Source organism: Elephantulus edwardii, unplaced genomic scaffold, assembly GCF_000299155.1.
Source record: "Elephantulus edwardii isolate Elephantulus edwardi_28Jun2011 unplaced genomic scaffold, EleEdw1.0 scaffold00037, whole genome shotgun sequence".
Classification (NCBI taxonomy): domain Eukaryota; kingdom Metazoa; phylum Chordata; class Mammalia; order Macroscelidea; family Macroscelididae; genus Elephantulus; species Elephantulus edwardii.
This window is the reverse complement of record NW_006399787.1, coordinates 5910246-5934691: the sequence shown is the minus strand read 5'-3', so window position 1 is coordinate 5934691 and position 24446 is coordinate 5910246. Positions and strand designations below refer to the sequence as shown.

At 43.4% G+C, this 24446-nt stretch overlaps 1 protein-coding gene across 2 annotated transcripts in view; it reads left to right on the top strand.

Annotated features, from left to right (window-relative positions):
- NRXN3 (neurexin 3) overlaps window positions 1–24446 on the top strand; it is a 2203380-nt gene that overhangs the window by 14596 nt on the left and 2164338 nt on the right. For both annotated transcript variants that reach the window (XM_006884636.1, XM_006884635.1), the window contains exon 3: window positions 13440–13457. In XM_006884636.1, coding sequence (XP_006884698.1) covers window positions 13440–13457 — 18 coding nt within the window. The remainder of the gene's footprint in view (window positions 1–13439; window positions 13458–24446) is intronic.

Below are 24446 nucleotides of genomic sequence, written 5' to 3'. Positions count from 1 at the left end.
TCAGTAATTTCTAGTGAAAAAATGAATCGATGAATTCAAATATGACTTTAACCATAGTGTATAGACCATGGAACACATTGGAAATGCCTTCTTTCTTTGAATGAGAAAAGTGAATTGTCTACAGTGGGACAATTGTCACTAAATCTGTCTTGGGTATATACACATTCAACTTGGTTTGATCTCTTTGAGGATAAACTACAAAGACTTTTCTTGTTTGTTTATTTGTTTCTTTACAAACAAGTGGTTTCCTGTGACAGTTATAGGCAGCAACCAGCCTGGGGCCATGTAATGCTTGTGAAATAGCTGTTGGAGGCAGGCGTGCTACTGTCACTGGAGATGGAGAAGCCCCATTAACTCATGTGGATTTCCTGGATAACAGAATGCGTACTGGGGACAGGTTAATTGCTCTAAGATATGGGAGGAGTTACCATGTAGAGGAGGGAGTAGACACCAATGAGGAAAAACTGGTGGAATCAAAGCTACAGAGAAAAAGTTATTCTGTAGTCAATGGTGTTAGACCATGGAACACAAGGTTTGGGAAACCATTGGTGGAAGAAAGGTTGTGGTGTGTTCCTTCAATCCAAGGGTTCTCTGACCTGGAGAGTCTTAGCAGCCAAACCTACCCTCATGTCCAATTGCGTATGTCCTCTGCCTTTGTGAGTACCGGGGTGCATGCAAGACCATTCTTTAAGGATACGGAGGGGGGAAGACATTCCACATACTCTTCATTTATTCACTACATTTTGCATTTGTGACAATAGTAGGAAATCTACTTTCTGATAATTTTGTGCATTTATGACGTACATCTGGCAGTAATGAATGCAGAGAGGTGAGGTAAGGTGAGAATCATATTGGCCATATTGGCTATGCTTATCTGTCCTCTCGACTGGGCCATGATTTTTGGTGGCTTGTCAGTTATGTAGTGATGCGATTTGGCAGCTATGTGATGATGTACTCACCTGCTGTGTTATGATCTGTTGTGGTCATCCTCCATATTTGCATAGCACTGATTTCCACATAAGTACCTGGTCTTTTGGAACCTAGCCATGCTGATAAGTGAAAGTATATAAATTTAATTATGAATACAATTTATTTATACTATTTGGAGAGTAGAGTAAAATTATTTTTCTGATAGATAATTTGTTCAGAAAATCTTGGAAGCTATGATCGACACTCAAGGCTATTTTTATTTCTCACCCTCGGGGTTTCAACTTCCGTGTGGAGGCTGACACCTAGAGTGTTCTTGATGCAGTGTTTGGGTGTGGGTGTTGGGCTCCTGTGCTCAACTTCAGTCCTCTGTATTGTGGTCTCTTTTTGACCTGGACACATGTCTCTGAGCAGGTACTCTACTCACTTCCCTCTCCTTCAAATTCTGTTGTGAATTACTAATGTCACCTCAAAGCTCCTTTGAGTATAAAAATAATGGCACAAACATTGCTAGGGAAACTTCGGAATATGTAAGAGAACAGAGTCTTTTAAGACTCTTTAAGCCCTTTATGTGAAATCATCTATTTGTTGGAAGCAGGCCATCTATTTATCAGGATAAGTTCATTCATGTGCTTACCTGGCACTCACTGAGTGCCTGTTTTGTGCCAGTGTGATCCATGCCCTTGAGCAGCTGGTGGTCTAGTTGGGAAACCTGTCAAGGAAATAGTCACCACACGTTATAATTGCTATATTATCAGGGAGAATGTTTGCAGAGTGTCTGACCTTGTTGGGAGCGGGGCTGTGTGTAGGTGGAGTGGACATCAGGGCATGGAGAAGACTTCACAAGGGAAATATTTGAGCCGGACTTGAAAGCTTTAACTGGTAGACCTGGAGGAAACGACACTCAAGGCAGATGAAATGGAGGAGGTTTGAAATATCAGCATGCTACTTCCACTAATTCTCAGGATTCAATGTGCCTGGACTGAAGAATTGAACCCAATGGGAGAGTGGTGAAGGGAAATAGGGTGAGCATTAATGGCCTCCTAAAAAGTTTGGATACTCTTTCTATCCCTACCCACTTCTATCCCCCCACCCCCAATCTGAATCCATCTCAAGTTTTCTGTTGCACTTTAACAAAGTCAGGTTTGAATTTTAGAAAGATGGCTCTAGGGCTAGTTTGCTCGATGGATTTGTTCCTAGGAGACTTCGAGCAGGGAGGGCAGGGAAAGGCTACTGTGTGGTTTTAATGAGAAAAGGATCTGTACTCTGGAGGTAGTAGTGGCCAACTGCAGAGCTGCTAAGGAAGAACATGGAACAATTGGAAAGGCTGTGCTAGTTAGTGGGTTTGAACTTGAACTGATTGCTTTGCCACACAGTAGTTGGGCAAAGGACTTTCTTCTCTGTGTTTTAGTTTTACCATCTGTGAAATGGGAATAATGATAAGGTCCACCATTAGCAATCATTAGGAGGTTTAAGTGAGTACGTAGAGTACTCAGAGCCCTGCTTGGCAAAGAAATTTTATTGAATATTAACCAGTTTTACTAAGTACCAATTATTAATATTCTAATATCTGGGTTTTGGTGGATATATTTGAATGGTGATGCTACCAAGCCAAAGGTGGGTGACTCTAATCTGTGGCCTTCAGGCCTTTCTTTAATTATTTTTGTGAAACATTCTTCTAGGTTGTATAGCCCTGGGCTGTACAGAGGTCACTCGTGGTTGCTGTGAAGCTGAACACTGTGACACTGATGTGTCAAATGTGATAATGGTTACCCATGGTGGACAGTATTTGGTGGAACTCTCCAATTAAAACAAACTTGAAAGCAGGAGTGGCATTCACTTCTGAAATAGTTTGCCTCTGGAAACCCTATGAACCTGGAGAAAGGAAGAAAGTTACACAAGTGTCCAGGTCTTTTGTTCATAGGGTCGCTATGAGTTGCCTATGACTCAACGGCACTTAACAAAAACAACAGTGATATTAACAGTCTTCCTTGTATGTGTATGAATATTATCTATCACTCACAATATTGTATTGCAAGATGGATCTAGAAATGACCTTTTTAACTAGGAATGCAACATGTTTTCCCTCACTTTTTCATCTTTGGTTTAGTATAACACATGATTGTCTGATTCAAAATCCTTTGTGCCAATCTAGCTCATTTGGCCAATACTTAGTATGTCAATATTTATGCATTCTCTTTCTTTCTTAACAATGTTCAATTTTCCTACATTCATGCTTCTCACATTCCATGTTCCAATCATTAATGTCTGCTTACAACTTGATTTTGTTAACAATTTCAGCTTGCTTGGCTCCACAATCAACACTCTTGGCACCAGCAATCTGAAAATCAAAAGATTAATTGCATTAGGGAAATATGCTCTCAGGGACCCCTCCAAATGACTAAAAAGCAATTATTTTAGTCTAGAGACTAAGGTGTGCCTGATTCAGGCTATGGCATGGTCTTTGCAATTACTTGTTAGACATCAGAAAGCTGAACAATGACTAAGGATAATAGAAGATGACTCGATGCCTTTGACTTGTGGTGTTGGAGAAGAGTATGAGCATACCATGGACTACCAAGAGAACAAACAAGTCATAAAGAGGCTGAAACAAAGCTGCTCCTTGGAGGCAAGGATTTTGAAGCTCTTTCTCACATACTTTGGGCACATGGCCAGGAGGGATTAGTCCTTAGAGAAGGACTACATGCTCAGAAGGGTGGAGGGACAACATATGAGAAGAAACTTTGGATGAGATGGGTTGACACAGTAACTGGGGTAATGAGAATAGGTGTGTCAATGACAGTGAAACTGGCTCAAGATAGGACAGAGTTCAGAGCTATTGTACACAGGTTCACTATGAGTAACAGACTACTCGATGGCACATAACAACTGTGTGACATGGCATTTTTATGAGTTGGAATCATGTCAATAGCACAAACAACAGCAGCATTATTATGCCAAAGGGGAAGACAGAGCTTCAATGACATGCTCTTCAGTTAACTCTCCAGCAAGGCCAATAATAAGGACAAGGAAGCCTGGATGAGGAGCAGGTGTGGGACAATGATGAGGGGGAAAAAACCCCAAATTTACTACTATCAACTTGATTTTGACTCATATAGAGACCTCTTAGGAGTTCTGGTGGCATAGTGGACCAAGTGTTGGGCTGCCCCAAAAGGTCAGTAGTTCAAACCCACCAGCTGATCTGTGGGAGAAATATGAGACCGTCTGCCTTTATTAAAAGTCACAATCTTAGAAATCTGATGAGAATATTTCTGTGCTTTGCTATATCATCACTGTGAGTCAGCAGTGGTGGTCGAGGGGACATAATAAGCTTCTCTTTGCCTGTCTGATGCATGGACAGCCATTTAAACTCCTGAAAAGAGATATCAGAGATGGATGGATGCTAGATTTGGGTCATGGGAGAGGATGGAACTGGGCACAGGTATCCAGGTTGTGGTTGTGGGGACTGGGGGAGTCTTGGACATGAATGAGGTTGTCCAGGTAAGGAAAGTAATTGAGAAGGTAGCTAAATCCTTGTTGTTGTTGTTGTTAGGTGGTATCAAGTCCACTACAACTTGTAACAACCCTCTCAACAACGGATCTGAACCTTGCCCTGTCCTGTGCTGTCCTTACATTCTACACGCGTTTGAGCTCATCAACAGTCACTGTGTAAATCCATCTCATTGACGTTCTTCTTCTGTCTTGCTAACCCTCTCCCTTTTTACATCATAGTACCTTTTGCCAAAGACTGAGCCCTTCTGACAGCATGTCCAAAACATGTGAGAGGAAGTGGCTCATTTTGGAGAGGAGGAAAAAAAAATCACGAGATACACTAGAGCAGATGACCAGAGCTATGGAAGGAAAGTAAGACCACAGGAAAATTTCTGTCAATAGAGTTTTTCCCCCCAGTCACACAGTGTATTTCATATTATCATTCCCATGCATTACGTCTTATAAGTTTACTCATCATTCATCTATGCTCACAATTATCGTGTCTTTTCAAACCCCTACTGGATTGTCCCTAATTCCTTCACATCCTCCCTCTTCCCACCACTGTCAATACATTTACAAGTCTACCTTCATAACCTGGCTAAAATGAGACTATGCAATAAAATATAACAAACCAGCATTGAGAAATTATAAAATTCAGGTTCTCAAACCTAGTTACCGTATACCTTCTATCTTCAATGTAATGGGTTATGTTCACAATTAATACCCTTGGTACCAGCAGCCAGGAAATATAAAGACAAATTGCATTGGAAAAGTCTGCTGTCAGAGACCTCTCTAAAGTACTGATGAGCAATGATGTAATTCTGGCAACTAAGGTGTGCTGATTGAGGTCATAAGCTTTGCAATTACTTGCTATGCATCAGAAAGTTGGACAATGACTAGGGATGGAGCTGGACAATGACTAGGAAGGAGAATTGATGCCTTTGAGCTGTGGTGCTGGAGAAGAGTGTTGAATACACCATGAACTGCCAGGAGAACAAACTGGTTCATCCTAGAGAGGGTAAATCTAGGCTGCTCCTTGGAGACAAGGATTCTAAAGCTTTGTCTGACATACTTTGGACATGTTCCAGGGTGGGACCAGGCCTTGGAGTGGAGCATTATGCTTGGGAGGATGAAGGGACAGCATAAGACAGGATGACTCTTGATGAGATGAATTGATTCAGCAACTGGGGTAATAGGAGTAGGTGTGTCTGAGACAATAAGATTGGCATAGGGTAGAGCAGGGCTTAGGGCTATTGTACATACGGTCACTATGAGTCACAGGCGACTTGATGTCACGTAACAACAACAACAACAATGTCCATTAGAGAAAAACTTCCACAGATGGAAAATCCTTGCATACCCAAAACTGCAGGTTTTGGTGTTGTAGTGTGTGAGGTGGTGGTTTGAGTCTGCCAGCCACTCTGCAGGAGAAAGATGGGCCGTCTTCCTGGTAAAGATTTATGTCCTCAGAAAGTCAATGGAGGGTTAACCATGAGTCAGAACTGACTTACTAGAATTAGAGTTTTCATTTAGCATGAGAATTGTGGGTATTCTTCTTATGATGGAGTTTCTAGTTTTTTGAGCCTCAGAATCTCATAAGAATCAAGAACTCAGATTTCTGTAAGAAACAAACCCAGAGAAAGGAAATGACTTACTTATGGTCCCACAGCAAGGGGGGTGTTCTCTGGTCTGCACTTTCAGCTGCTCTGAGACTTTTAAGCTAAACCTGAAATGCTTGAGTTAAGTCTGTTTCGAGATTAGTCTCTGGACTCTCTGAAGGACTGACTTGGAATTCTGCTCTAAGCCATACACCTTCTCTGGAGTTAGAAGGAGAGATTCCTCTAGCTGTGGTCCCTGTGGGTTAAAAGACCAAGATCCCTCAGCCCCGAGATGCTGGAAGCCCTTGGCTTAGCCAGAGTTATAAGTGCTGGTGATCAATTCACTTGTGGGTTCTCCTATTTCTACCCAGGCCTGGGGTGCTGAGCAAGGATGCTTTCTTAAGGCGACCAGGGTGCTGCTGTGGTCGCTGGCTTGCTGTCTTCCTCCTGCCTCCGACTCTCCAGGGGCGGAGGGGGGAGCTGTGCGTCTGTGCTCTGAATGTCTGCTGTGCATCACAGTTTTCCAGGAATTTCAGGACAGGGGAATTTTCGCCCAGCTGTGTTGTGCGCTGCTGCTGTTCAGCAATCTGAAGTTGCTTATCCAGCGTAAGTCAGGATGGGGAGCCTAGGGAGGAGGGGAATGCCTTTCAACATTTTTCTAAGCAGAAGAAATTGAGGTGTTAGGGGCCCAGCTGGCATGGAATGAGAACCAAGCGATGGATCCTACGTGAGCCGGCATGCTCAACACAAAATCTCTCACTGAATTCCGGTGACTTGTCTGTAAGGTGCCTCTTCCCACCCTCTACAGTAGGAAGACACACTCCCTGGAGCCCACTGTGTGTCAGGAGAGACTCTGGGGTACAGCCGTGGACAAGATAGAACCCCCCCTACCCTGATCCTGTTGACTCATGAACTCAATCATTTTAAAGTGACAGAGGCTTTGAAAGGAGAAGTATAGAGTAACCATGGTTTCTGTGGTTTCAGGGGTCCCTCTTCTCACTAGACAGAACAAAGCCTCAGTGCAGTTCAGGGGTGTAGAACATTCACCGAAGTCACAGAAGATCTAAGGGCTGTTTGCACCCTCAGGGTTCTGAACGGCTCCAGTCTGCTGGCTGAGGATGGTGAACGTAGCGCTAGATTCAAGACTAAATTTAACTTGGTGCTTGGCTCCCATCGTGCTACTGCGTGGGCTGTAATAGTGCCATTTTCATTTCATAGGAATCACATGATTTATTTATCACCTGCTTGTTTTCCTGGACTCAGGAACAATGATGGGAAGCCAAGTCCCATGAAGCACTTCCTGTGTGCCAGGCACTGGGTGAAGGGCTTTCAGTCTTGACTTTATTCTCCCATTCACCCTGATTTGGGAACTTCAGTTGTCTTCCTATTTCTATATTTAAGGAACTGAGGCTGGATAAGGAAGCAAGCACTCTATCACAGAAGCTCTGGCAGGAGTTTGAGCTAGTCCCTCCTTTTGTTACTTCTTTAGTGTGATATCTGCTGGTGGATCCTACGGTATTTAAAAACCAGTCCTGTTCTCTATGGGCCCGACTCTGGTGTATTTAGCAAGAAGAGATGCTGCCTGCCCCTTGGCTCTGCACTGATCTTTTTTTTTTCTTTCCTTCTTTTTGTGCCCATAAATGCTGTCTCTCAACTTTGATCTTGATCTGGTTGTATGTTCTATCAAGCGAAACTTACAAGTTTGCCTGGTCCCTTCACTTTCCACCTCTAATATATTATCCCATCTTATAAGCTACATTTGAAATGACTATGTAGTCATCAACTGCTTGTTTGGAATAATTTTCTCAATACTTCTTAAACTCATGAATCTCAGATTTTTTTGGGGGGTGTCTGTTAACATAATCTCACTATAGAAGACATTTTTTTTTTCAAGATAGAGGGTAACTTTTTTGCTTTTATTAAATTATAAATGAATTATTCTAGTTACAGATCCCTCCAATTTCACTCCTTTTCATCCCTCTTAAGCAGCATCATCCCATCTCCTCCAAAGGAAACTACAACTGACAGAGCAAGGCGACCCGCAATAGGGCCTCTCAGCCAGCGAGTGACTTGAGCTCTGAGAGTCGGGCCTGTTATTCCAACTCTTAGTCTGCCATCCGTTCCCCTTCACCATGCTGATTAAAAGAAATATGGCTACAGAGAGTTGATTGATTTAAAAGAACAGACTGCCAAACAAAATTAGTCCTGATTAAAACAGATGAATATAATGATGCCTGTCCTTATACACCTTACAAATTAGTGGAAACTATAAATATGGAAAACACAAGCCAGTATTTCTGATAATCATAATTGTAAGGAATCCTGTAGGTGGAGATATTAGTGTGTTATAAGAAAGACTAAAAGGGTGAGAAAAATTGTGGTCAGGGAGGCCTCTCTGAGAGAGTGTGGTATTTGAAGATGAGGGAAGGAAGGAGGAAATACAGGAAAGGGATGGCATGTATGTTCATAGCGATTTTCCTGGCTCGAGAATAATGTTGGTTAGTTCAACATACTCATTGGCAGGAACTATGGCTTTTACTTTTTAGTGTTTCAACGGATAGATGGTGGGAGGACGGATGAAGTAAGGAAGCACTGTCTGGAGCAAGGAACAGAGACGAGCCGACAGTGGAATAGGGTGAGGACATCAGCTCTTGTGTGATGAGTCCGCAATCGTACATCTCCCTCTGATTTCAGAATCCTGGAGGTGAGGATTTGGGGTAGAATCTCTTCAGAGGGAGGCTATCTTGTGGAGGAGGTAGAGGTGAAGGACAGCGGGGACAGAGAACGCTTCAGTGAATGTCATTTGCCACCAGCCTGAAGAAGCACTTTCCTCAAATAACTGCACAGCGTGACTCCCACCCACAGCCCAGAGATCAGCTTGAGCTTTTCCAAATAGCTGCCCTTTCGTCCTAGTGCTTACAGTTTTTGTCCTGCCCCCGACTCCACCCCACCTGCCACATCATGTTTTCTTAGTTAGTGAAGAGGTGGAGGGATGCCCGGATCAATTCTCACTCCTTAGCTATTGTTATCAGTGGCAGTTATTTTGGGGAACATCTAAGGAACTTCCAACTTGGAGCAATAGGGGTAGAATTGGAGCTGAGAATGCAGCCTGAATCCAAATGGGCTATATTTTCCTCTTACCTTAAGGTTAGCATTTAAAATGTGTCTGAAATAGCGAATCGCTTTACCTTTCTACCCATTTTACATATGAGAAAACTGAGCACAGAGGACCTCTACAATCTGACCTCAATCTAGTCGTAAATCAGACAGGAAGGGTTGGAACAAGCAAGGTCTTACCATCCTTAAGGAAAACAAGAAAAATAAACATCATGTAATACACTGTGCAAAGTCACATTCATTTATTATTTTGCAATATTCTTAGATTGAGCCTGTTTACTTTCGGGTCATTAAATAGACTTCTTTTTAGGAAAATGTAGCAATACAAAATGTCAGTCACTTCTTGGCAAAATAAAAATATAGCTGCCTGGTATTAAGCCAACTCACTGCCATCCTGTTGAGTCTGACCCACAGCAGCCCCAGAGGACAGAGTAGAACTTCCCTGTGGGTTTCCCTGCTCTTTACAGAAACAGATTGCCACATCTTCTCCTGCAGAGTTACTGCTGGGTTCGAACTAGTGACCTTTTGATTAACAGCCAAACCCTTTGCTGTTGTGCTATCAAACTCCTATTACCCAATATTAGCTCCAAAATTACTTTAAATTTCTGTGGATATGTTACAGCCTCAAAAGGTCTATTAGTCTGAAAGCCATTTTTGCAGCTTATAGCTGGAAAGAAGTATTTGTATAATTTTGTTCGTTTTCTATTCTGACCTTTTATCAGAAAAATGTGTAACTAAAGGAGACCTCTGAGATCATAAAATTTATCACCCTGATTTTTTTTATCAAACATTTCTCAAGTTTTGACCCTGAGATCTTTTAACTCTACATTGGTGTAATCAGAATTAGATAAACACTGAAGCATTTTCATCAAGAATCTGCTTTTTAGAAGAGAGAACTCTGGTGGCTTTGGTTAGGAATTTTACTGCCAACCCAGTGGCAGACAGTTCACATCTACCAGCTGCTCCATCAGAGAAAGATGGGTAATCTCATGCCGTGGCATTTATAGCCTCTGAAAACCCACTGGAGGGTCAGCTATGAGTTGCTTCTGATTCTATGACAATGCATGAGTGAGCTTTTTAGAACCAAGCCGTGTGGAGCTCAGATAAATTTCTTGATCCATTTTCTCTTCAACAAAGTTAAACCCCTTCTTAATTTTTCCAGTTCGTTTCATCTCACTGAATTATTTTTGAAAAAGATCAGTTTTGCTCCATGTGTGTTTTACAATGAAGATTTGACTCATCGATCATTTTTTCTGTTGTGATGTTTGCATAAGCCTATCAGCTTTTATCTGCAGAGTTCCCTCCATTGTGAAGGCTGGCTTTTGGTCATGATTTCTACCACGTCTAATTTTCTCCTGTCATGTTTGCAGGTGTAAATTTTGTGAAGAATGTTTGATTCACTCCTCAATTTTTCCATAAGTAACAAGTTTTACCAAGTGCATTTTTAGCTGCTGTCAGTTTCATTTTCTGTTGACTTTTTTTTCCTGACAAGTTTAATTTTTTCCAGGTCAGTTTTTATAGTTTGAAGGAACCAAATCTTCTTCCTGCAACTAAAGTCAGGACCTTTTCAGACAGTTTTTCAGTGACTCTAAAATGGACTTGAAAAGCAGAATGTAATGAATGGCCAAAATACCCGGCTTTTTTTTTTTTTAAGAAAACAGTGACTCAAAAGTTTAAGAAACCTACCAAAGGTCATATATAAAGTTAATGAAAAGGTCAAGTGGATCTTTTTAGAAAATGCTAAGAGAACAAACAGATCTGTCCTGTAAAGGATGAAACCAGGCTATTCCTTGGAGGCAAGGATTTGGGAACTCCATCTGACACACTTTGGGCATGTTGCAAGGAGGTATCAGTTCTTGGAGAAGGACATCATGCTTGGACGTGTGGAGGAACAGCACAAGAGAGGAAGACCCTGCATGAGATGGACTGACTCAGTGATTAGAGTAATGGAGGTAGGTGCGTCAGAGATGATGAAGTTAGCTTAGGATAGAGCAGGACTCAGCTGTTCTACATAGGGTGGCTATGAGTTGGAGTTGACCCGAAGGCACATAAGAATAAACCAAAACAAAACAAAACAAAACAAAATGAAAAACCACCCCAGAAACAAGTGGCATAATAGGCTTTAAGGAATTGTGAACTCAAAGGTTCACCCTCCTGGTGGTTCAAATCCAGCAACTATGCAGGAGGAAGATGGGTAGGATCCTCTTGTATGAGTTCAAGCCTTAGAAACCCAATGACAGGTCAACTATGAGTCAGTTCTGACATAATGGCAATGAGTTATTTTGAGTTCCTATTCCTTTGAGGGAGCTCTGCTGGGATAGCCTAGAGGAAGCTGCTTTGCTAAGCCAAATGTTGTATTTTCTGTTGGTTCCAATCTACTAGCAGCACCACTGGAGAAAGATAGTCAGTATCCTTGTGTGATTTACAGACTCTAAAAATGCACTGGAGGGTCAGTTACGCGTTAGGTCTGACTTGACAGCTGGGAGTTCTGAGTTCATTTGAGGGCAAAGTAAGGGGGTCCAAAGGAAATGGTGATGGTTTAAGGGAAGAATTCTTGCTTTTCTGTGACAGACCCAGATTCCATTCTGAGTCAAGGCAACTGAGGTGCGGCCACCATCCTGTATGTCATTGGAGGCTTGCATGCGCTCCGATGCTGAGCAGGCTTTCGAAAGCTTCCAGAGGAAGACCGATTAGGAGGAAAGGCTTTGTAATCTACTTCTGCAAATCTACTTCTTTGATCTGTAACTAATCCTGGTGATGCCACTAGGCTGGGAAGCACTTCATTCTGTTGTGCATAGGGCGGTCATGAGAGTTGGGGGTCACATTGAAGGCAGCTGACAACAGAGTATATAAAATAGACGTCACCTTGATGGCGCACCTTCCTCCTCCTGGCCTCCACCTCCCAACCCCTCTTCTGAGCCTGGCAGTCCACCCTGCTTCCCTGAGAGCTGCAGTGGGCCCACGGTTGGAAGTCTCTTGGCTTCTCTGCATCCTAGTGAGGCTCGCCTTAAGCTGTCTGTGCAGTGGGGTGGCATGATTCACAAACAAGCAGGACCACAAGGAAAAAAAAATCTCTCTTGTGGAAAATTAGGTCAGTGGAAGAGTTGGGGAGGGGAGGAAACCCAGGCCCTGTTCTCCCTCCTTCAGTCCACCCTTGTCTAAAGCAATCAGGGCAGAAGGCGATGGTGCTGCTGGGAACAGACATCTGGGTGTGCATTGGGTGGGGGTCGCTGTGCGAGAGTTCTTGTGCAGATGCCTGTGAACATGAAAGTGTCTGTGTTCTGGTCGCCTGGGACTCCGCCTTCTCTCCATGTATTTGTTGAGATTACTCTAAGGGGGATATTAGTGTTGTCTAATAACAGCCTCAGATTTATCAGGGGATTTGTTTGATTAATTCCAAAGCAAAGTACAGCACGTAGATTAGAGCTCAGCCGGAGTGGTGAGGCTCTGCCACCCATTCACTGCCCTTCCTAATCCTCTCTGGGAGGCTTCTGTCCTGTCCTCCTGATTGTTGAAGGCTATAGCATTCAGGACCCCGTCCTCGGGCGGCTGAAGCTGTTCTCCACGGTTGAGATGAATGGGTCCTGAGTAGCCCCTTAAACCCCCAAGTTCATAGCCCTCTGCCTCTAGGAAAGCTGCTGAGCTTTGACCGCCAAGTGCCTGGATTTTGTTCCCAACACCCCCTGCCAGTGGGAAAAGCAACATATTAGGCGCAGATGATCCGGAGGCTGGTTTCAGCTCCAGAATTGTCCAGCTGGGTCTGCATTTCTCCTTTGAGCCTCAGTGTAGCCTTCCCAACATTATGGCACTGATCACTAAATGCTTTCTCATTACTTTCATCCTTCCTGCTGCTCTTCTGTAAATTTTTAAGGTGCAAGATCCGTGTCCTGCTCATTCACCACTACCTCATGCCCAGCATAGCCCCAGGGATGTACAGTGAACATCTGTCAATTGAACGAACCTATAAAATGTAAGGGATGTGACCTGATACCCTAAGACTGTCTCATTTCTGAAATTCTCATTTCTCCTCTACCACATTCTCTGAAGCAATCACATAAACACTCTCTCCACTTTTTATGACTTCCCTTTATATAACTGCAGTCACATAGAAATTCCAAGATAAAAAGGATGATTGATAATAATTATAACCTAAGGCCCCTTCCCATTATTGGTAATCTGTGAGCTTCTCTTTAGAATTTATATTTACGAATTTGTATATTTATATAAGCTTCATTTTAAGAACTTTGCCTCTTTTCCTTCTGTCGCTGTGATTCCTGGTGGTGGGACTGTGCCTGGGTTTCTGAGCACCCGCTGGAAGGGCCTGTAGAATCCCGTTGAGCCCTTCAGAGTGAGACAAGCACTAATTATGTGGCTACGCGCGTGGTCCTTGAAGGCAGGAGGGACTATCCCAGGTTGAGTGCAGATACTCTACTAGTTTCACCATATGACATCCCGCTGCCAAGCACAGGGGAAAAGCCTTGCTCATTTCGTGAAAGTGAAGAAGAGAATATAGTGTAAGACGCTGAGAAGACTCAGTTGGGAGAGCCCCTCTTTGTGGGATTATTTACTTTTCGAGGGTTCTTTGAGCTGCTGGAAGTTATTTTCCAAGGAAAGAACCTTCAGAAGCCATTGTGTTTGGAGCATCATGCTCCTATCAGCCAGCACCTACTCTACTTTCTTAAACCCATGATCCAAATGAAGCCCATTGCTGATGAGTCAATTCCAACTCTTAATGGCTCTCCATCAAGTTTTCAAGGCTCTCAATCTTTCTGGGAGAAGACTGTTCGTTCATCCATCTTTCTTGGAGCAGCTGGTGGATTTGAACCAATAACTTTTTTGATTAGCAGCCCATCACCTAAGGCATTCTATTCTCCAGAGATTCATCAAACCCATGGCGAATGATGCTTATCAGTTATCGTCCCCCCTTTTTACCTCCGAGTCCAGATGCAGACTTCAGCTCTTTCTTAACACGGCACACTGAACCGCCACCAATCAAGGACCAAAAACACACGTGCCCTGAGCATGGTGCAGGCAGATCGGCAGATATTTCAGAGGCACTTGCTTCCTTTGATAACTCTGATATCGCTATCATAATCAGCTTTACAGATGACTCTCAGAGGAACTTACCCAAGGTTATGTGATGAATAGCAGAGCTGGCATTTAAGCTCCAGGCTTCCAGGAGTGCTGCACGCCACCCCGAGAGTGTATTCCTCAAGGGTACCGATCTGACCACCAGCCAGTTAGAGTGAAATGTTCCTACAAAAGATTTCTCTCCACTTAATTGTTACTGTCCATTCTCTGGGGGCTTCTTTAAGGTTTCTCCAGGAAAAGACTTTGAAGTATTCTCCGTCAGCCCTGAATCCCCTACTAGCGCTAAGTGCAAGAATGGGTGGTTGTCCACGGCCACCCTGTTAGCTTTATGCTTTCTCTTACTTGATTAGATTTACTGTCACTGCATCCAGTGCCAACTTTTGGAATCTCCAGTGCCCGAGTCAGTGTTTGCCACGTAGTAAGTGGGCAGTAAATGTTAGCTGTTTCATATTGAACAAGACACAAGGGCTTGCTGTGGGAACAAAAAAAGAAAAATAATTAAAGGCTTATGGTAAATTGTAAGCCAGCTGTTCTGAGAACCTCAAACACAGCCTCTCTCAAACTGTATTCTGTGGGATGTTCCCAGGCATTCTCTGGGAGGAGAAGTGGTTAGTGGTCCAAAAACATTTGAAGAACTACGTATTATTATATCCTCTCTTGGACTTTACGAATGTACCTTAACATAGGTGAGTTTTCTGAAGTCTTAATTAGTTTTGTTTGACATGATTAAACAGAGATACTTGATTAGCTTTGTTTAACTCAGTGTTTCCTAAATTTATTTGCCCACAGGAGATTTTTTTTTCTCTATCAAGAAATTCCTATTCCTGTCTAGCTGAATGCTATATTTTAATAAGATCCAGTTTCTGATATATCTGAGAGCCCTCCTAGCATGCTTTGGTTATGTTAATATACTGCATTCTAATGTATTTATGACCAGTGACTCTTCCCATCCATTTTCTACTGTACCAGTCCAGTCTACTTGTGTCCTGAAATTTGTCCCCCTTGCCTCGGTGGTTAATAGGTTTGAGTAGTGAGATTGGTGAAGGAAAGATTTTGGATGCAGATCAAAGCCTATGTCTTAGGACATAGAAGTGAAGTGGATTTGGAGATAGTAATTCCCTGAATCTCTGTTTCCCAATCTGTTAAGTGAGGAAAATTACATAGGCGAGGATTAAATGAGGTCATATGTTCTATGAGAAGTGTTCAGTGGTCCAAAAGTGTTTGAGAAACTACATACTGTATCAGCACTCAGGCTTCCTAAATGTACCTTTGCATACGTGAGTCTCCAGAAGTCTTAATTCATTTTGCTTGATTAAACAAATAGATATTTGATTCTTGACTGTCACAAGTATTCAACATATAGGGGGGACCTAGGCCAGTGGAAGGAATTATAAACGGAAAATAATTCTCACAGCAGTCTTCTGGGTCATTGAAAAAGTTTTCCCTTTGTTTTTGTTGTGAATAGCGCCTTGCTCAATCCTCTTTTGGACACTAAGACTTGGCATAAAGGCTAGTAGGAAATTGCCACTTGGCTAGTATCGCTTAAGTGCATGTATGAATGATGTAGCACTTCACTGAGTGTCTTCTGTATCTAGTACTTTGCATGCACAGCATTCTACAGGTATTATCCCCATTTTACAGATGGAGAAACTTAGGCTCAGTGAGGTTGGTTCGTTAAAGTACTGAGGCTCCCACGTGTAGTGTGAGGAATGCGGTAGACAGACACAGCGGCTGTCACAATGCGCCTAGGCACAGCAGAGATTGTGTGGATGGCACAGAATCAGGCAGGGTTTGTTCTGTAGAAAGGGTCCTGTCAATCAGAGCTGATTCAATGTTATCAGACAATATCCATCTAGCCAGAACTTTCCTTTTAACCTCTGTGTTGTCTGCAGAAGGAAGGGAAATTGAAGATATTCTAATGTAGGACTTAAAAAAAAGTGTGTTTTCCAACACATGAACCCATTGACTTCATTCCCCTCTTGTGATATCCTCCCCTCAGTAAGATGAATTGACACCATGAGTGTAACAGAGGCCTCGAGCATGGCAGAGCTGGTGAGGCTGGTACAGGATAAGGCAATGTTCAGATCTTTAGTACTAGGTGATGCTTGAGTAGAGGTTAACTCAATGGCACCAAACCACAACGACATCCTCCCACAGTGATGGGGCAGCATCCTGTTTAGGTTTGTCCTGTGATTAGCTCATGTTGTCTGCAATGCAGGTGTGTGTTCCTTTCCCTGGTGCTTCCTGGTACAGTCGGTGGAGGATGGTACCCATTTCTTTATCTAGAAAGTGGATGTGTGAGTTTGGCCACAGTAGTACCCACCTGCTGTGAGGACTTTTCTAAAGCCATGTCCAGCTGGGTGGAGACTGTTGACCAGGCTCTGGAGAAAGACATCATACTCGGAAAAGTAGTGAGTTAGTAAGCAAGAGGCAGCCCACATGGCATGGATTGGCACAGAGGCCACAACGATGAGCTTAAGCACAGCACTGGTTGTGAGGATGGCGCAGGATCAGCCAGGATTCAGTTCTGCTGTCCGTAAGGTCACTATGAGTGAAACTTACTCACAGGCACTGCCAACAACAGTTGCGATGTCTTTTGTTTGTAAGGCTTAACCCAGGTCAACAGACACTCAATTTGTCACTCTGATTTCACAGTGATGTTTCACCAAACCAGAGGAGGCATTAACAATGATTATTTCACTCCTCCACTCCCACACCTTCCCCTCTTGGGTTCCCAAACATGTTAACTAGTTATCATTCTATTTTTAGAATAATGATCTGATCAGTATTTGTCCTTATGAGACCGATTTAGTTCACTGGGTAGAGTTGAAACCACAGGCTTGTACAGTTTGGTGAGTGGAGGAAGAGGGTGAAGGATCTGGGTGAAAAGACAGAGTAATAATGGACAAGCCTGATGGTGATTCATTTTATAAAACAGAGCATGGGGATGATTGTATAAAACATAATATGCATAAGAATAGCGTGAAGCACAATGTATATGAACTTTGTAAGCAAATCAATATACAATTAAAATAACAGACAAAGACCCAAAAGCAATGATCATGTAATTTACTGAGTGTTTATCGTGTGCCTGGCACTGTGCTAAGCACTCTCATTCAATCCTTGTAACAGTCGTGTCAATTAAGTGCTGTCAGCTCTGCTATAACGCTGGGTTTAAAAATGCAAATTTGTTCCAATATGGATGATATATTAGGGAACAATTTGAACATAATGAGAAGTTTGCTTTTGATTATGTTCTGTTTTGCTCATGAGAAACACTTCTGTCTCAGGCAGCACTGAACCTTAGAGCGAGAAAACCACGTACCACACACCTCAAACATTCACCTTAGTGTGCTGCGTGTAGCATGAGCTGTGCCCACCTACCTCCAATTTCAAGTGTCTCTCCCCCTACTCAGGAACCCTGGTGGCTCAGCGTCTAAAGTGCTTGGCTGTTCATCGAAATATGGGTGATTTGAACCCACTGGCTCCTTTAGGGAAAACCAGTGTGACAGTCGGCTTTCACAAAGACTATATTTCTTTACCATTCAGCAGGAGCTCTGGTGCACTCATCATCTGTAGGCTACTGCATTGCTAACCCCAAAGCCATCCCTCTCTGGTGGTTCAAATCCACCTGTACCCCTGCATGAGAAAGATGGACAGTCTTCTTCTGTGCAATGAAACCTTCCGAAATCTGCTTGGGGGTCAGCTATGAGTTGGTTCTAACTCGACAGCAGTGAGCGAGCCACCATTCAACATGAACGAAGCTGTGCTGTCACTTTTATTAAGTTCCCCTATCTCTCCTTTAAAGTCTCCTTGATGAACTGTTCTGGGTGTGCTCCAGACACCAGACCTGTGTTTCCCATAAACCTCGGGGCCTTTATTGTTCTATTTTGTTTAGTGTGGTGGCTTTTAGAAATGATAGGTGCACTGATTTCTTTCCGGGGAAGTGGGACATTGGCCTTGATCCCTGGCTGTGATCCCCTGCTTTGAGGACTTTGCTGAAGTCCTTGTCTTGATGTGGCAGATGCCTTTGGGAATTGACTCTACTACCATCATTCCTTGTGGCAGGCGAGGAAGGTGAAGTCCAGAGTTGAGTGCCAAGTATTTCTGTTCCCAGCTTCCTTGGTGATGGTGGTTAATACACTTGGCTACTAACCAAAAGTGTGGTAGTTCAGGTCCGCTCAGTGGTACTCAAGGAAAAAACGTCTAGCAATCTGCTTTAAAACCCCCTTTAATGCAAATCAAAACAACTATGAGATATCATCTAACCCCAGTCAGAATAGAAAAATTAAACCAAACCGCAAACGTCAAATGCTGGCGAGGTTACAAAGAAACTGGAACCCTTTATTCACTCTTGGTGGGAGTGTAAAATGGTGCATCCACTTTGGAAGGCTGTATGGTGCTTTCTAAAAAAGTTGCAAATAGAAATACCATTTGACCCAGTAATTCTACTTCTGGGAATTTACCATAAAGAAACCGTAACTGCCACCCAAGCAGATATATGCACACCCATGTTTATTGCAGCTTGTTCACAATAGCAAGGAGTTGGAAACAACCCAAGTGCCCATCAACAAATGAATGGATAGAGAAGCTGTGGTATATTCACAAAATGGAATACTATGCAGCATTGAAAAACAAGGAACTCATGAAATATTATACAAAACGAGTGACCCTGGAGGACTTTATGCTGAGTGAAATATCTCAGTCACAAAATGACAAATACTGTGTAAATATTGTAAAATAGGACTGACATTCGGGTTGAGGGAAGACAGAGAAGAAGGGGAGGAATGATGTATACTGCATTGCAACAGATGAGGGAGAGAACTGTCTAAAACGGATATATGGTTAGGTATTATTTTCATGACAGGAGTCCAGAATGAAGGCTGCACAGTGCAGTGGACTTGTGGGGAGAGATTGCATAGCAATAAAAGAGTTTTTCTTTTATTTATCAAGAAGAAATGTGAATGGGGGAGAAGAAGTTGGGCAGGGAGGAAAGTGCAACAATGAATGACTGGAAACCCTAAGTCTCTGTAAACTTTCATTAAAATTAATTTTTAAAAAACCCCACAAAAACCCTCTAGCTGTTGAAAACTCCATAAAGCAAAGTTTTACATTGCCATGTAAGGGGTCAGTGTGAGTTATAAACTTGATAACAGCTTTTTTTGTTCTTTTTTTTGATCACAAGTAATAAAACCCAGGCCCCCGATTTTCTCACCTCAGTGTTTGTGCTCAAAGGCCATTTGTAGTGATGTTTGTAACTAGAACATGTGGACTATCTCTTTTTTTAGCTGCCAATCAAATTGTCTTTCCTCAAGTCAGTCACTGCACTCCCCTTGCAGCTCCAGGGGTGGAGGTCCTGGGCAGACACAGCCCTGGCCTTGCTCCAGGGGTGGAAGTCTAGGCTCACCCCCAGCCAAGTTGCTCTCTGCTTTGTATCTTGCTTCTCTTTCTCTCTGCTCCTGTCTTCTCAGGTGGGCTCACACCTGACACTGCAGCTACCCTCCTCTTAGTCTTCAGTCTGGAGCTATTAGCATCAAAGAACAAAAGCAAACAGCACCAGAGTTTAGCCTTCAGTCCCCTACAAAGGCAAATAGAAGGGCTCCCATGTTGAGGATAAAGCTAACACCACCCTGCCTTTTGTACAGACAACTCGTCCTGTGTTTGAAGAGCTCAGAGCTTAGAGGCAGACAGCCGGAAAGTGCCCGGGCACGCAGAAAACCCAGCCTCCTCCCTGCTGGAAGTTAGTGTTAGCTCAGAACTGGGTTAAAAAAAAAAGCCAAAACACGAAGAAAAGGAGAAACTGTTCTCACTCTTCTGTGGGGCAAGCAAGAATAAGTCATTTCAGCAGCTCTGTCTTTGCCCCACTTCCTAGGTGGTGCAAAGGTTCCATGTATCTATTTGCTGAACAAAAGTGTGGAGGTTTGAATCCACCCAGATGTACCTGTCAGAAAAGGTCTGGCAATCTACTTTGGAAAAATCAACCCCTGAAGCTCCTGTGGAATATGGTTATACTCATGACACATGGTCATCAGGAGTCAGCATCTACTTGACAATAATTGGTTTGGGTTCTTGTATAGTAATCCTTGGAGGAAGCCCAGGTGAAGGATACCTTGATATTTATCGGCCCTGGGAAAGAATAAACTCGGAGGCTGGTGGTTGATTCAGCCCTTTTCTCTACTTCTGGCTCTCTCCATCAAATGATGGGCCTTGTGTGGACACTCCAACCTGTGGACAATTCCAGCTCCTGCACTGACTTTCCCTTAACTACTTGATTACACGCATTTGGCTTGCTTTTGGGAAAATGGACTCAGGGAAGAGGCCCACATAGATTTTGGGAATTTGGTTATGGAATTCTGAGTATTGGAGTCTGTGAGAGCAGATAGATATTGTTGCTTCTGGTGGAAAACTCCATTTGACCTGTGGGCTTTCTTGATTCCTGGGTGAAATACAGCTGCAGAAGGATCAGAGAGGGCCCCTCTGAGGAAGGGAGCCAAGCAGGGGCCCCTGTTGTTTAGTCCTGTGGGTGTTCTGCATTTGATCTCTCCCTCCACCCTGTTGTTGTGGTGTGCCATTGAGTCAGAACTGACCCATAACTGGTCCTCCAGCGGGTCAGAGGTAGCTAATTGCACACGAAGAGATTGTCTATCCTTTTCCTGTGGAGCAGCGGGGGGATTTGAACTGCATGCCTTTGGAATTGCAGTGCAGTTTCTTACCACTAGGCTACATGAGCACCTTAAGCAGTGCCTTTTTCTAGTTGCTGTGAGCTGCCTGGTGTTCTTATTCCTAAACTGTACCTGCATAGATCAGATGGCTCCTGTCTTAAGGTGTCTTTTTTTTTTATCAGAAGTACAGCTTAACCCTTATCTGATGTGTTGTTCTTAATGCCAAGAGGTTTTAGAATTGATAGAGCATCCTCTCTAGGTTCTAGTTTCTTTATCTGTAAAATGGGAAGCATGATACCAATTTGAGTTGTGATGAAGATTAAATAAGAAAACACACAGAATGTTTGATAAGTGACCTTCATTATCACCAGAGGTTTGTACCCAGGACATCCAGATGTTATCCTGTTCTACCGTCATTTTCACCCTCTCAGGCGCAATGCGCCTCACACAGAGAAAAGGATCCAGTGTCAGACTGCCAGAAGTCAGGCTCTGATTCTACCAGCTATGTGACTATGCAGAGGCAGTTACTCAAACATCCGCTGCCTTAGTTTCCTTATCTGAAGACACTGAGTGTATTAGGGGCAGTCTGTGGAGTATGGCTCTGCTAATTGAGGAAATTAAAAGAGATATCGCAATGGGAAAGTCAGCTGTTAGGGACCTCTCTAAAATACTGAAGAGCAATGGTGTCTCTCTGGAGACTAAGGGGCGTCTGATACAGGCCATGGTCTTTGCAATCACTTGTTATGCATCAGAGAACTGGACAATGATTAGGGAGGATAGAAGGAGAATTGATGCCTTTGAGCTGTGGTGTTGAGAAGAGTATTGAGAGTACCATGGACTGCTAGGAAAGCAAACAGATTCATCCTGGAAAGGGTTAAACTGGGTGGCTAGGGGAGCTCTGGTGGCCTAGTGGCAAGAAACTGCACTGCAATCCCAGAGGAACACGGTTTGAATCCACCAGACACTCTGCCGGAGAAGGAGGCTCAATATACTCCTGCACCAGTCAGATCTGATTTGACGGTACACACACACAAAATAATAATAATAAAAAACAAACAAACAAACAAACAAAACAAAACTGGGTGGCTCCTTGGAGTGAAGGATTCTGGGGCTCCCTCTAACATACTTTGGACATGCTGCAAGGAGGGACCAATCCTTGGAGAAGGACATCATGCTGGGTAGAGTGGAGGGACAGTGCAGGAGGGGAAGACCCTCTATGAGGTGGATTGATTCAGTGACTGGGGTAATCGGGATGGGTGTGTCAGAGGCAGTGCGATTGGCACAGGGTAGAGCAGGGTTTAGGGCTGTTGTACATAGGGTCGCTATGAGTCGCAAGTGACTCGACGGCACATAACAACAACAACAACAATCCAAAGGCCATGCTTTGCTGGCACTTCAAATCCACTAGCCGTTCCACAGGAGAGAAATCATCAGTGTCCTCCTGTATAATTGACATCCTTGGAAATCATGTAAGTGGTCAGCTAGGAATCAATTCCATCTTGACCTCACGGAGTTATAAGGCATAGAGAAGAATCTCTAGCGAAGAAAAAGCCCTTAGTCAATGTTAACTGACAATTAAGAGTGTAAAGAAGTCCTTACCTTGGTGTGTATACACACACATACATGGAATACATATATAAAAACATACATATGGCAAAAACTTGACAGAGAAGGGAAACTCAAATAGTATCATCTAGTTATTGTTGTTGACAGGTGCTGTCTAGTTGAACCCAACTCATAGCGACACTATGACCAAAATAACTGAACTCTGCTCTATTCTGCACCATCCTCACACTTCCTGACACGCAAGAGTCCATTGCAGCAGCCACTATGTCAATCCACCTGGTTGAGGGTCGTTGTCTTCTTCATTGACCCTCCTTCCTTCCCAGTATCATCTCCTTCTCCAAGGAATAGTCCTTCCTAGCAACATGTCCAAAGTATGTGAGGTGAAGCCTCATCATTCTTGCCTCCAATGCTCCACCCTCTCCAAGGCATACCTGTTCATTTTCTTGGCCGTCCGTGCAATATTCAGAAACACTTCTCCAACAGCACAGCTGAAAGGCATCAATTCTTTTTCTGTCATCCTTATTCACTGTCCAGCTCTTGAATGCATAGCTAGTAATTGGAAATACCATGGCCTGAATCAGATGCACCTTAGTCCTCAAACTGACATCAGTACTTTTCAATAATTTGGCAAGGTCCCTTTACACATTTTCCCAGGCAATGCATCTCCTTATTTCCTGACTGCTGATACTAAGGATATTAATTGTGGATCCAAGCAAGAAGAAACTGTTTATAGTCTCAATCTCCTCTCCATCCATCCATTTGTCCAGTGATAAGAATCTGCCTATTGGTCCAATGGTAAGAAAACCCTATGAATACTAAACAAACAAGATAGTTATCCTCCAATAGGCAGCAATTAGAAGTACTAAACTACACTCAAAGGCAGAAAACTTGGGATACCAAGAGAAATAAGTCAGTCCCTTTGATTTCTGGCTCTCACAGGTTTCTCTGTGTGTGTGTCTCCCCCCACAGGAACAAGATGTGACAATCTGAGTAATGATTACAGCCTTGGAAAGGTTATGATGCTATTAGACTCTGTTCTGTAGATGGATTGACATTGTGGCTATGGCAGTGGGCTCAAACAAAGCAATGGTGATGAGAATACTGCAAGAGTAGGCGGTGTTTCCTCATTGTACATAGGGTTGTATGTAGACATATTTATGCATATATATACATCTATGTGCGCATACATATATATACACACACATACATGTAAACACACATGTATAAAAATGGAGAGGTCACACTGCAGAGAAAAGGCAGTTGACAAGCGGATGAGATTGATCCAGGGGCCTTGGCATCCTCACCTGCACCAGTGCTTCCTTGCCTCCCTCCTGCTGTTTTATTTTCTCACACTGCTGGGCCTGTGGCTTTCCAGAGCGCCACTGCATTTAAATCTATATTCTATTTTCTCTCCTCAAAAATAGGTCAGACCCAAGGCAGAGTTCACCAGGTGGGGTCCCCGAAGGTTTGGCTGCGACTTGCCTCCAGGAGGCTGGCTCTGCAGCCCGCCCGCACTTCACCTACCTCCTCTAAGGTGTGTGTTTGGGGAGAATGTACTGGACTCTTGGATCTTGGCATGATCTAGTCCAGATGAAGGGAAGGAGGAGGGCTCCTGGGTGAGCTGTTCTCTGAATGTGAAACAGGGCAGATGGCAGCATCATTCCTCCCCCTGTGTTAGAAGAGCCAGGTCTCCCTCAGCCAGCTGCAGGAATTTATCTCCTTTGATCTGAAAGAAAACAAAACGGAAAGAGTCGAACGTGCATACTTGTAGCTGATGGTTACTACACAATCAATGGCATGTCTGCTAAGAGGTGATAGGAGTGCTCCAGTTTGCTTCTTTCATGGCTGTGATGCACAAGAGAGGGGGTGAAGGGTTTTATGAGGTTTCAAAACCCCCTTTCTGCTTTGATGCTGGTCCCTCCCATTTAAGCACAACAGTCTTATGGGTAGCTGCAGATTGGACCAAAATTCATTTTTAATAGGTCTCTCCTTT